This window comes from Cydia strobilella, chromosome Z (genome assembly GCF_947568885.1).
Source record: "Cydia strobilella chromosome Z, ilCydStro3.1, whole genome shotgun sequence".
NCBI classification, from domain to species: Eukaryota; Metazoa; Arthropoda; class Insecta; order Lepidoptera; family Tortricidae; genus Cydia; species Cydia strobilella.
Window position 1 is genome coordinate 27,170,992 of NC_086068.1, and position 14,126 is coordinate 27,185,117.

General features: G+C 38.4%; 1 protein-coding gene across 2 annotated transcripts in view; it reads left to right on the forward strand.

The window, feature by feature from the left end:
- The window catches only part of LOC134754318 (ecdysone-induced protein 78C), a 159,304-nt gene extending 151,098 nt beyond the window's left edge, over positions 1 to 8,206 (forward strand). For both annotated transcript variants that reach the window (XM_063690574.1, XM_063690575.1), the window contains 3 exons: positions 969 to 1,082; positions 4,786 to 4,965; positions 5,637 to 8,206. In XM_063690574.1, coding sequence (XP_063546644.1) covers positions 969 to 1,082; positions 4,786 to 4,965; positions 5,637 to 5,936 — 594 coding nt within the window. In that variant the 3' untranslated portion in view covers positions 5,937 to 8,206. The remainder of the gene's footprint in view (positions 1 to 968; positions 1,083 to 4,785; positions 4,966 to 5,636) is intronic.
- The last annotated feature ends 5,920 nt before the right edge of the window (positions 8,207 to 14,126 follow it).

A 14,126-nucleotide genomic window follows, 5' to 3' on the forward strand; every position in this document is an offset into this window, starting at 1 on the left:
AATACCTAATTTAGCTTTATTTAATGATTTTATGTCATAAACTTTAAAGTTCCATTAGAAACGTTTGTTTTTTAATAATAATGTTAAATATAATTCGGAACGCACAAGTTGAGTCGATGCAATTTCAAAACGCATCATTGACATTTCATACGTCAGAAATGTCTACATTGTCAACAAAATTTTTACTTAAAAACTTCTCACGTAAAAATACAGAATTTCCATTTTTTTGTTATAATATCGTAAAAAAATGAGTGATTCCAGTGATGAAGATGATCTAACGCCTGTGGATGTCGCACTTTCCTCGCTATAGTGAGGTGAGAAGTTTTGTGTTACACACGGGTGCAAATGTATTTTACTTCTCGTGTGTTGAAACACTCGCGGGTAAAATACAACTTTGCACCCTTGTATAACAAATAACTAAAGTTTCACTTCGTTCACTTCGTACGACAAAATTAAAAACATCCATGGGCCCCATGATAGAATTAGCTACAGGCCCCGAGCTGGCTTAATCCGGCACTGTAACGATCATTAAAAATCATCCTTGATTAAAAATCAAACATGAGGAAATAACTCAAATATTGCATCACATTACTTTGCCACTCTTGTGGATAAAATGCAACTCGCTCACGATTTTGTTTAAGAATAAAAAGAGCCTTTATCATGTATGGTGAAAATGAGTAATCCTAATTAATATGGTTTTTAAGATTCTTCCAGCTTTCCTCTCGTATCGTGTTTAGCAGCTGCGAACTTACATAGATACCTACAATTATTTGCGTATTGTTTTTTTTTTTCAATTCAAGTCATTTCTTTGTTGACAAATTAAAATGTTACATCTCAGGTACAGGTACAATGCTTACCTAATGCTTAATTAAGAAGGTCTCACATAACTTACCAGTAGGTAGGTTCCGTTTCGTGCTGGCGTAGGCATGTAGTAGACCCTAACCTAATAACATGTATCATGTTTTCAGCTGGGGTTCTTCGAGGTGTGGCTGTCGAGGGTGACCCGGTTGTCGACCCCAGATTGTATCGTGTTCGATGACGGCACTACCATTACTCAGAGCCAACTGGATATAGTATATGACGTATGTAGTTCATTCATTTATAGGTACTCGGATATTTAAGACGATTCTCGCTGATTTGGCCTTGAGCGTCTCTGGGCAAATGTACCCGCTTCACCCCGCACTGCGATCGTACGTGAATTTTGACTCGCGGCACGGCAACGAGGTTCAAAGAATATAATAAGACAGCCCAGAGGCGCGCCGATGGCGCTATACTCGTATTTGTGTATCTTTTGACTGCAAACACTGCTTTGCAGCTATTTTGTCCTTTGAGTATGAGTAGATTATGCATTATAAGAAAAATATATTAATTAATAGTGCTTTTATAGTTTTTAAATCTCTTTAATAAATTAATAAATATAAATAATGCAATAGATAGTTGTAAACTTAGTACTACATTTTTAGAATCGTTACCTTACTGTTAACCGATTTAGTTGGAATTTTGTATACAGATAGTTTGAGTCCCAAGGAAGGACAGGGGTGGAAGTTTGTATGGGGAATCGATAAAATGCAGATTGGATAAAAAAATTACTAACTCTACACAGACGAAGTCGCGGGCAGAAGCTAGTACCGTAATATATCGTAAGTAATATATATTTTGGTACTTATACCTTAAGATGTTATAGCTCGGTGTATTACGATATATTTTGGTATATTTCGTCCCTCTCAGTCCTCTCACAATGTAGGTGCTAGACAGAGAGCGATATATATATATATATATATATATATATTTTGGTATCGTTGACGTGTGTGGTGCTTAGCTATACTATAAGATATCTTACAGTATATTAATATATATCCCATCAAAAACATTACATGTAAAAAGCTGCAAGTCTCGCAACGCAATTCTTTTACTACAAATATCTAATATTGATACAGTTTTAACACCCCCTGGCACTGACTAAAATACCGACTTGGTTTCACATTACATCTTAAAAAAAATTTGTAGTTGAAGAATTGCGTTGCGAGACTTGCATCTTTTACATGTAATGTTTTTTCCTTAAAAAACATGACACAAAACACGAAACCATGAAACATGAGATCCCTTGATCTCATCTCTTTTTGTAGGCAGTCATTGTTTTCGGGTACTACTTCTTGTACGCCAGCTACCACTTTTCTCAAAGCACATACCCATCCCACACTATAGGTACTCGTACTCATACCTATACAATACTCATGGCCATACCTAGTGATGTGCCGTTCTCGAGAAAGTGCGGGAACGTAAGAATGTTGCGGGCATGTTCTCGAGAACATTCTCTCGGGCGGAAATTTCCGAGAAAGTACAAAATATGTCTACGAATTCAGTTTTTTTTTGTTTGTGTATCATTCTATAAGTGCACATAAATGTTTAAAACAGTTTGAAAACGAACAAATTATTCTAAGGGCAACTTTCTCTTCATTCTCAAGAAATTCCCGAGCATGTTCTCGGGAATGTTCTCGCGAGAACTTTCTCGGCACTTTCTTTGTCCGTTTATTGTAGGAAACATACTAAATTATTGGGATAATGTTTCTTTTTTGCTCAAATAAATGTCGTATATGTGTTTTATTGATATTAGTAGAGCGACCTGGTTTCGAAACAATATTTTAAACTTAATAGAGTAAAATTCTCATTTCTCTCAAGAATATTTGCTCGGGAAAGTACTCAGCAAAATTATGTGCTAATATAATTTTATATAAAAATGGAAATCTAATAATACGAGACGCTTTTTTTTGAGATAATATCAACAACTTCGAAATAACTTAAAAGGGTACATTTTTGAAGAGCACCATCTTCAAAAATGTACCCTTTTAAGTCATTTATATGGCTTTTTTTTTTAACATAATTCATAATCATCGTTTTAGGAAGGGTTTTATAACAACAAAAAATATACTGTAGGAGCCACCACTCTACTTTTTATAGTTGACTAGATATGGACGTTTAAATATCGACATTTGTATGGCACTATTCAGCTATTTGTAAGGCGCGTTTGACATATATATTAGGCATTTTCTGTGAAAAGGGACCTTATTGTCGATGGCGCTTACGCCGCACAGCGTCGCGCGGCATTGTATTTATATCGGAGCATCGTTAATAATGGCGTAAGCGCCATCGACAATAAGGTCCCTTTTTTATAGAAAATACCACGTATAGTATTTTTTCGAGATTTTATGTCAGTATAACATTTAAAACTTTCGCTTTTTGAACACATATTAAATCACATTTACAATCGGGTCACTTTTCGTCGGGTAGTCACACAAATCTCTGTTTTGACATTTTGCTGGGACGTCAGTTAGCCGCGACCACGTCCAGTGAAACCTGTGTCGAAACGTCAATAAATAAAGGTAACAAAATAAATTCGCGATAGAACCGATTGTAAATAAATTTATAGCAGTATCAAATTTTTTTTGGCACTATAGTTTATTTTGTGGCATTTGTAAGACCCTGACGACATTTGCATGGCACCTTTCCGATATTTATGTCGTCATTTTTATGTCACATTCGACATTTGTACGGTCAAAGTAGCCATACAAATGTTGACATACAAATGTCGGCAATAATATTTTTGGGCCATTTTCGTACATTATGTACCCGATTCACGTATTTATTAAACACATCATTCTTACACCATATTGCTAACTTGTATTAAAGTGAAACACATTTTTATTTCAATTGTATATCAATAAATAAGGACCCATACAAATGTCGTAGTGGCCGTACCAAAATACGTCGTTCGAAAAGATCTAAATTATTTTTTCGGTCAAAAATACCGTTTCTGTGTCCACTATCGTTGAAAATAGAAGCCCAAGTAATATACCTACCATTGTATCGTTAATTAACATGTAATAGTAGATCAATAGACAAACCAGATTTAGGGAGGTATCCTTGAGTCATACAAAAACAGTGCCGCGCGGGACAACCACAAAAAGGCTTTCCTGCTTTTAATAAATAACGCATTATTTTTTTATAATTAGTTAGTAGGTTAGTTTATCAACTGCAAAATGTTAGTGATCGCAAAAACGGAATTCTTTTTGATGTCACCACAAATTCATACCTTCAATTGCGCAAAATCGACTCAAAAATGTTTCCGATAATCTTCTCGAAAGTATAATATATTTTTTATTTATATGGCTAAAAGTGCAACTTAATAAGTTATTCCAAAAAAACACATTTTTGGTACCAAGCTATTATCGCTTACCGTACTTTTCTTTCCATAAGGAACTAATACTCATCAAGACAATTCTAACAACTCTAAACACAATTAGTTATTGTTGTTTTATCACAGAGATCCCATGGTCACTTCCTGTCTCCGTCATCAGATCAGTACCATGTCATCATAATATTGCATTATCATCCGAATTACATATGTATGCAAAATTTCAGCTCAATCGGAAATCGGTAATTGGGTCTAGCTTCCAAGCTTGACTCACACTAACTAACAGGGCAAGTTAAATAAAAGCTTGTAAAAACTCATAAGTATCTGAAAAACACATGTACGACACGAAAATCACAAAGCCAAAGAAAATCTACATAGTAAATAGTTTGTATTCAAAATACTACGGACGGGTTATTAGGAAATGTGCGGGAGCATGTTCTCATCGAGAACATTCCCAAGAATATGCTCGGGAATTTCCCGAGAGTGATGAGAAAGCCGCCGTTATAATATACTATTACATTTCAATGTTTGCGGATGTCTATCAATATCATGATAGATTACTTATGTAATGTTGTGTAAATGTTGTCATGCAGGTGTCGTTCTCGAGGGGGGCGCTGCGCTACGTGCGCGACGTGTCGGCGGTGCAGCTGACGGAGGAGGAGTTGGCGCTGTTCACGGGCGCGCTGCTGCTCAACCCCGCGCGCGCCGGCCTCAACGAGCCAGAGCGCGTCAGCGCGCTGCACCGCGCGCTCGCTGACGCCCTACACAACACCGTTAGTATCCTTAACGCTCCTTTACAACTCCTTTACTGTACTACAACTCGAATACCTATAGGTGTATTGTAGTCCGTCTACTCGCATGCGACTTCTCGCACTGTCTATCTGAGCCTTTACTGTAAAACGCCTATTAAACAGTAGGTAATAACCTACTGTCGGAAAGTAGGCTTCCGACCGATGTGAACTTTAGTTTCCAACCGTGTAGTAGATAGTTTGCCACCACAACGTATTGTGGCCCGTCGAGGGTCTGAAGCTTAGTTGGTCACAGAGTGCCGCTTAAAGTCGAATACCTTTACAATCTCCTTGGCATAAGTACCAATTTAGAAAGCCATTTCTTACATTGAGAAATGTTTAGTAAAATGATTCCGAGAGTAGCAGCGACCACGCGTTAAGCTTAATATATGTATGAGGTATATATTATATATAGGTATATAAGGTTTCCTCAAACAAAGGAGCAAAGGAAGTTCTAAAGGTATTCTAACTAGCCTGCTCGACGCGGAGTCAATGCTGCAAGCGGGGCTATTGTATTTTAACGAAATACCTATCCGAATGACATACCTATCGGGATCTTAGAATAATAGCGCCGTATTCTGCAGCAGCATATGTTGCAGAGTTTGCGAGCGACGTGTATAGTAAACAACAGTGAATGTGTCGCATGGTTGTCGCAGGTGACGGGATCGGTCGGGGGCAGCGCACGAGCCGAGGCGCTGGGCGCGGCCACGCGCGATGTGCAGGCGCTAGGGCTGCGCCACCACGAGCTGCTGGCGTGGTGCCGCGTGCACTGGCCGCGCCTCGTGCTGCCCGCGCTCTTCTCCGAGATCTTCGACATCCCCAAGAGTGAGGACGACGAGGCAGGCGACGCCGAACGCGCCGAGGCCACTGCGCCCGCCGCCGCCGCCGCCGCCGCCGCCTCCGCCTCGCCGCCCGCCGGACAAGGCACCGCCTCGGCCACGCAATTGCAGGGTTGAACATCGATCACCATCTGAATGAGCCACTTCACATTACGAGTATAATTATTAGCATTTAAGGGAGCGTAGGTGTGTTAATATTTAAAATTAGGTAGGTACTCGTGTGTTACCTACTTTTATTTTCTTTCAGTCCCCTCACAACGTGTGTAATAGTATTTGTAACACACTACAATCAGTATTATTATCAAACTACATTTAAAGGTACTAATAAAAAACCGGACCAGTGCGAGTCGGACTTGTCCACCGAGTTCCGTACAAATTTAACTTATTTTAATTTTTTACAAATTCTTGGTTTTGAGATTTTTCCCTGTACTTTTAGTGTATGACGATATTACTTGCCAAATTTCATACTTCTAGGTCAACGGAAAGTACCCTATAAATTTTGATTCCGTTGAGTGTCGAAATATACGTTTTTTGCGGCATAAACGGAAGTATCTTTTTTTTACGTTCCATAGACCTGAGCATGTCTTAATTTCAACTCAATATCTTCACGCGTTCCCGAGATAAAGAGTCTTGACAGACAGACGGACGGACAGACGGACAACATGACGGATGTACAGTCGAGTTCATAAATATGTACACAGTTCTTCACCTTAATCCATTGCAATAAGGTGAAAAAATTTACACATATTTATGAACTCGACTGTACTATGTAAGAATAAAATTGTGAGTGCTTTGAGACTAGAAAATTTAAGAAAAAAGTTATACTTTTAAATTATTATTATTTAAAAATATGATACTTTTATATGTACCTACTTCACCTATCCTTCCTTCCTATCCTTATGGCAAAGCTTATGTAACGTAAGCTCTGATTAGTGCTGAAATCATTTTAAACCTCACAAACCTTTGGTCACAAATATGTCAATGACTAATTGTTTTTTTACCGAAAGTTATAAGGTAGAGCATGCCACAGCCACAACACGCACCAACACCAACCGTGTGTTACATTGGAAAATTCATTCAATTATACAGGGTCATTGTTGACCAGTGAGCCATATGAAGGTACTTTTTTGACATTTTTATCCACCATAAACAAAAAATATGGTCACTGTCACGTCACTGTACTCGTTTGTTTCGATTCGTGCAATACTAATGGCAAGCACAATGCACTAGGAAGTATGAAAGGGATGGTACAATCTTATAGCCAATCAGGGCATCGCAAACGACTGAATGACGGCAAATTACGACGTACTTTAATGTAAGTCCAATGGGGTTGGCGACTGTCAAAGGTTTGCAGAGATGGCGCCATCATAGCTTGCCACTTTTTCTATGAGATTTGGCTTAAAGGGCTGGCATCCAGAGCATTAAAAAAACAAAAATTTGACACAATTCTAGGGACTGACAGGGCAAGCTATGCTGGCGCCATCTGCTAATTATTTCGACCGGCCAACCCCATTGTTCATCAAGCGCATCTAAGGTACACCAGTACAGTACGAGAGCGCACTCCTTAAGTAGGTATGCAACGGGTACTACAGTACCTAAAGGGGCCCACTCATTATCAGTCCGCTGGACGGTATCAGCCTGTCACTTGTTCGGAACTGTCAACTTTTTGTTTTAACTGATAGGCTAATATCGTCCGGCGGACTGATAATCAGTGGACCCCTTTAAGGTTTAAGTTACAGTGGCTAAGCAAAGTTCTACGTACCTGCGCTCCACCAGAAAGTGTCATTCATATGGCTCACCGAGCAGTTCACCTAACAGGCTTGGACGACGCGATTAGTGCCCTCTCTAGTTATGAAGATTATTTATACGGGTCTCGAGGTCATATTATGCTGGTTCGCTCGATCGCTGGATGCACTTTGTGCTCTCGTCTCTTAATAAGACCTATCGCTCGCGCGTAAATTTTGTATGAAAAAGTCGGCACGCTTGGTTTCAATACAAACCGTGCTATTTGCGTTATCTAGCGTATATATTAAATCTGTGGGTTTTCCTGTGTAACATACCGCTGTTTATACGTGGTGGCGCGACAATCAAGTACGTATCTACCTTTTTTATGTTTTGTCACATTGCAATAGGCACAAAAATTTAAGTATTATAACTAGGTAGGTAGGAACCTACTTTGATTTCATTATCCAGACGTACGATCTTAAATGTTGACAGATTAATTACATAAGTACCTACCTACTTGATATTTTTTAGAAAAATAATACATTAGAATAGGCGCCTAGTTGGCTTTAAAAACCTGGGGTGCACTAGAAAGAATACTTTAGAATTAGTGTGATTTCAAATCCGATCTCAACCTTGAGACTGATCAACGCTGTATGTACAGTCATCAGTCATCAGTATGTATGCAGGGGTGCTAAGCTATACCTAGCTTTGGTTTGGTGATTGTACCTACATGTACACCTATGTTATTTTCCATTACGAGATACCACTACGAGGTCTAACACATATTTACGTTTTTATTTATCTAGCCGACGGACAGAATTGCTGTTTGATTTGCTATTACTATTTAGTTTTTGAAAGTATAAAGCCCCATTTACACGGTGCGACAACTTGCATGCAATATTTGTTACATTGCTTAACTGCAGAGTACAATTAATACAGGTAGTCGATCGAGAGAAAAACGCAATGTAATGAAAATCGTAATGCAAGTACTTGATCCGTCTAAATGGGGCTTATAAAGTAATACCCCGTCTATACGTTTAAATGTTTCCGCTATTTACCGACACTAGGTTTTAAAGAGTCCCTACACTAGTCGCCATTGCGAATTACCATAAGTTAAAATATAGCTGATCTTAGTTATGTAGTCTCCTATTTAATAATTTCGAATGCCAAATTCAGCAAGTCATCTGATCTATTCTTGCCATGAACATCTGGACCCCAATTTATTTAGTTAATATAGCTACAACAAGTTAAGGTTGACAATATTGAGGGTCCTTTTGGCGGACTACGCTTAGAGAACTTAAATAATTGTTACTTGAAACTATAAAATGGCAAAGACTTGTTTCCAGGCTCAATGGCTAAAAACACTGTACCTATACAGCCTTAGCGATATACTTATATGATCATGTGCACTTGTGAATATCATATAATAGTGTAGGTACCTATGCCTAATCACGGCTGAGGGGTGCAAAGATTATGGTACTTAAATATCAATAAGTAGGAATTAAAGAAATTGTTCAAACTCCATAAGTCCATACGTAAGTAGATATAGGTACAAGTAAGTACCTTACCTACACCTACAGGTACATTTTGTCTTACTAAAATGAATCACCAACTCGTAGGTAGGTCTGGAAATTTTGGCCAGTTGTTTATATTATGTAGTCGTAGTGGTGCCTCTCTAATTTAGCTACTATTAAAGTTTCGTAATAGGTAGGATTAACATTATACATACATATATACTGTATGTGGTTGTTTTAAATAGAAAATCTTTTAAAAAGTATGTATTTTTGGATCATAATACCTATTAGGTCACAATGTTCAAATAGATTATGCATGTACAGTCGCCATCGGAGCGACCAAGGCGCTCTGCACAAATATCACAAATAATACACGCCTCTATTGTCAAGGCGAGGCGTTAAAGTGCTTGTTCACATATACTTATTTGTGAGCACCTCGGCCGCTCCAATATATCTGATGGCGACTGTACATGATGTATTAATTGTATATATCAAATAATTGTGAATCTAGTAACAAATTATATTACATAACAATAAGGCGGTTATAGACTTTAACTAACATATATATATATATATATATATATATATATATATATGTAAAGGTAGACTCCGCGCTGGGACACTCGCAAAACTTGCAGATATTTTGATGTGCTGTTTTTTAGGGTTCCGGACCCAAAGGGTAAAAGTTAAACGGGATTACTAAGACCGCTGTCCGCTGTCTGTCTGTCCGTCTGTCACCAGGCTGTATCTCACGAACCGTGATAGCTAGACAGTTGAAATTTTTACAGATGATGTATTTCTGTTGCCGCTATAACAACAAATATTAAAAACAGAATAAAATAAATATTTAAGTGCGGCTCCCATACAACAAACGTAATTTTTTTGCCGTTTTTGGCGTACCTAATGGTACGGAACCCTTCGTGCTCGAGTCCGACTCGCACTTGGCCGGTTTTTTATTTAAACGTTTTTTTGTGCAGTGGTGAAGTTGCACCAGGCTAAGTTGGCAGCGATTTTGATATCACAGACTGTGCAAGTGTTATATTAAACGTCATAATTTCATAGTTTAAAATAACACTTGCATAGTGTGTACTATCAAAATGGCTGCCAACTAAGCTGGATCTACAGTACCGGCCAATAATATATCACCTCTGTGTTTTTACACTATAACTTTTTTTATATATTTGTGAGTGACTTCCACCTCACTGCTTTAGGTAATCTAGTAGTGTTCCTTTGTACGGGCGATGAGAAAAATTGGTCTCATGTAATGGTTTTTTCATAGAGGTTATTTTTAATGTATTGTTAACTTAATTTTTTTTACTAGAGGTTTTTCAGTAATATGCTGAGTATCCTATTGTAATTCACAGTACTCCATTGCAATATTGATCATACATTTATATAAAATGACTAGTAAAATATGCAATCTACAAACTAACCTATATTGTTTACTCTATACAATCTCATACAGTAGTCATTTGTTATACAAAGGTGCAAAGTTGTATTTTACCCGCGAGTGTTTCAACACACGAGAAGTATAATACATTTGCACCCCTGTGTAACACAAAACTTTTCACCTCACTATAGAGCGGAAAGTGCAACATCCACAGGCTATAGATCATCTTCATCACTGGAATCACTCATTTTTTTACGATATTATAACAGAAAACTCTGGAAGTTGTGTATTTTTACGCGAGTCGGTGAGAAAAGTTTTTAAGTAAAAAAAATTGTTGAAATGGCAACGATGCGTTTTGAAATTGCATCGACTCAACTTGTGCGTTCAGAATTATATTTAACGTCATTATAGAAAACAAACGTTTTAAGGTTTATGACTTAAAATCATTAAATAAAGCTAAATTTGGTATTTTTTATTAGATTCTCAAACCATTTATTTAATGATAATTAATATCGAACGAACCATTATCATGAGCGTTTTACGTTTTGTTATCTATCAAGCTACTTAAACACAGTCCATCCAAGGTCAAATTACTTTCCCCACTAGTGGATAAAACGCGTTTTCCCCCGCTTGTTTTAAAGTATAATAGACACCTTTCCGAGCTAGTGAGGGGAAAAAACACTTAAAGGTGATATATACATAATTGGCCGGCACTGTAACACTGTGTTTGTATTTAAAGTCCGTTAATTTCAAGGGTGCATTCCTGAGCTTAAATTAAGTAACTTTCCCAAAGAAACCAGTATTCAAATTAACTCCATTTTGGAGATATACGAGTAGGTCAGTCAACGAATGCTCAAAAAAAGTTATAGAGTTCCCTCTATAACTACCTTTTATCTTGGAAACTGCGTCTTAGCGACATGGTCACTTATACAAAATTTTAATTATTCACGTTATCTTTAATAGTTTTTGAGATATCCGCTCTTGAAAGTTAATTTATGGCTCTCAGTTTTATTACCCCCCCCCCCCCCGCCGCTCTCCCCTCCCGGCTCAATGGCTACGGCCGGGGACGTTTGATATGTTTGTTCACCTCCTTACTGTTTGGTGGATTTAAATAATGTCCGTGTTACAACAACGGTATTAATTACTTTTTTACAAAAAAAAAAAAACTATGATTCAGTTTCCTTAAATGTTCTTAGCCATACCCCGAAGTTAACGGAGTTTAAATACAACACCGTGTATATCAATCGCCTTAAATCTGTCGCCAAAATAGGTACTATGAGAATGCACGAGTTATTGTCTCATTATGAAATGTAAGTAGTTTGTTAATAATGATATTAGTGATAAGAACATTGCTTAATTAGTTATATTACCTATATACTTGAGGGTGTTAATATCATACATACCTACTAAATTAAACTTGATGTAGCCGCATGTCTTGCAAATTATGTCCAGATTAAAATATTCTCTAATATCCAGAGTTCATAGTTTCATTTAAGTTTTTAAAAACATTAAGAATAAGAATAAGAATATTTATTTAAAAGAAAAAAACCTTAATAACATTAGATATTATCCTGTGGCCCCACACTAGGCTATGCCTGTCACGTGGTAGCCGGATTCGCAATATACAACCAAAGGTTAAGTAAAAAACTAGGTGACATTAATATAAGTAATAATTAAAGAAATTAACTAATTTAAAGAAAGCAAAATTAAGGAAAAAGTTTGTGTGTGTGTGTGTGTGTGTGTGTGTGTGTGTGTGTGTGTGTGTTGGGTTGCGCATGTAAGGCTACAGAGATTGTTACCGATTGTGACCAATAACAAAATAATAATAATAATTAAATTGTTCTTAATTAGCTAGAGTAGTTTCGCGGCCTGGGAACATCTCCCTACTTTTGCCTACAAAAATTTCCATATTCCTCATACAAAATCAAACCGTACTTTAACCGCTATAATCAAAGATAACTTATCTCATCCATCATTTCCCAGTGCAAATCCTACCGATACACACTAACTAGACCACAGCGCCCAAACCAATCCGAAATATAAGTGCAAGGTAATCGAACAAAAAATATCCGATGGCAATTTAAAAGGAGCGACTAGGTTACTATTTTCTAGTGACACTGGCGTCTTACTCAGGCCGTGCTCAGTGCGTTACAGGATAAGCATCCTGTCGCTTCCGCGTCTTCACTTTTACCCATTGCGCCGGGGCCACCAACGGCCTCTCACCAACCGCTGCAGGTAACAAAAGCTGCAGTTGTGCATGCTATGCTCTCTTTTCCTGCTGGGTCAGCTGGCGGCTTAGATGGAATCACACCGCAACATTTAAAGGATTTGACCAGCCCTCTTGCGGGTGACGCCGGTGTGACATTACTGGAGGAGCTTACGGCACTGACTAACCTGATGCTCGCAGGCAAAGTTTGCCGGGAAATTGCTCCCATACTGTACGGGGCTAATCTTATTGCTCTCAAGAAAAAAGACGGCGGTATTCGGCCGATAGCAGTGGGAAATACTTTTCGGCGACTCACTTCAAAAATTTGCTGCCGCGAGTTCCATTCACGCTTAACAGAGAAGTTTGAACCCATTCAGCTGGGGTTCGGCCTGAGGGGCGGTTGCGAGGGAGCGGTTCATGCAGCCCGTTCTTTTATAGATAGCCCAAATTTTGAAATTCTGGTGAAGATTGACGTGCGTAACGCGTTTAACTCCATCGATCGCGGCGTTCTTCTGACCCAAGTAAAGAGCTGCCAGAAATATACGGTTACCTTTGGCAATGTTACGGCTCCGCCTCTAGCCTCATGTACAAAAATAAGGAAATACCTTCTTGCGTAGGCTGTCAGCAGGGGGATCCGCTAGGTCGGTTTAGGCGGGGTATGTCACATGCTTAAGAGGTCACTTTCGAGTTAGGTCACGTTCTGAGGACGTCAGTTTCTGTACGTCACATTCTGAGTTTGTCACATTCTGAGCTCGTCACATTCTGAGTACGTTACTTTCTGAGAACGGCACTTTCTGAGGACGTCACTTTCTGTGAACGCCACTTTCTGAAGCCCTCGCTTTCTGAGTACGTCACTTTTATAGCATAGTAAGATTAAAGCGTATACCTGCATGAACAATGGATACCAGCAATCATAACAGCTGTACGGCATACGGCCGTTTTTATGCCGTACAGCTAATATGATTGCTGGTATCCATTGTTAATGCAGGTATACGCTTAAATATTACTTTGCTATAAAAATGACGTACTCAGAAAGTGACGAACTCAGAAAGCGAGGACCTCAGAAATCACTTTCGAGTTAGGTTACGTTCTGAGGACGTCACTTTCTGTACGTCACATTCTGAGTTTCTTCACATTCTGAGTACGTCACTTTCTGAGAACACCACTTTCTGACTCAGAAAGTGGTGTTCTCAGAAAGTGTGGTACTCAGAATGTGAAGAAACTCAGAATGTGACGTACAGAAAGTGACGTCCTCAGAACGTAACCTAACTCGAAAGTGACCTCTTAAGCATGTGACATACCCCGCCTAAACACAGAGATAGCGCTACAAGGCACGATTGAATAATACATGATTTGCTTTTATACATCTTAACCGATGAAATATTGTTTATTGCTTTAATTCCGTTACGCAAAAGTAAAAAAACCCGTAATTGGCCATTAAAGACTGCCACATAGAACTACCGTTCAGTACG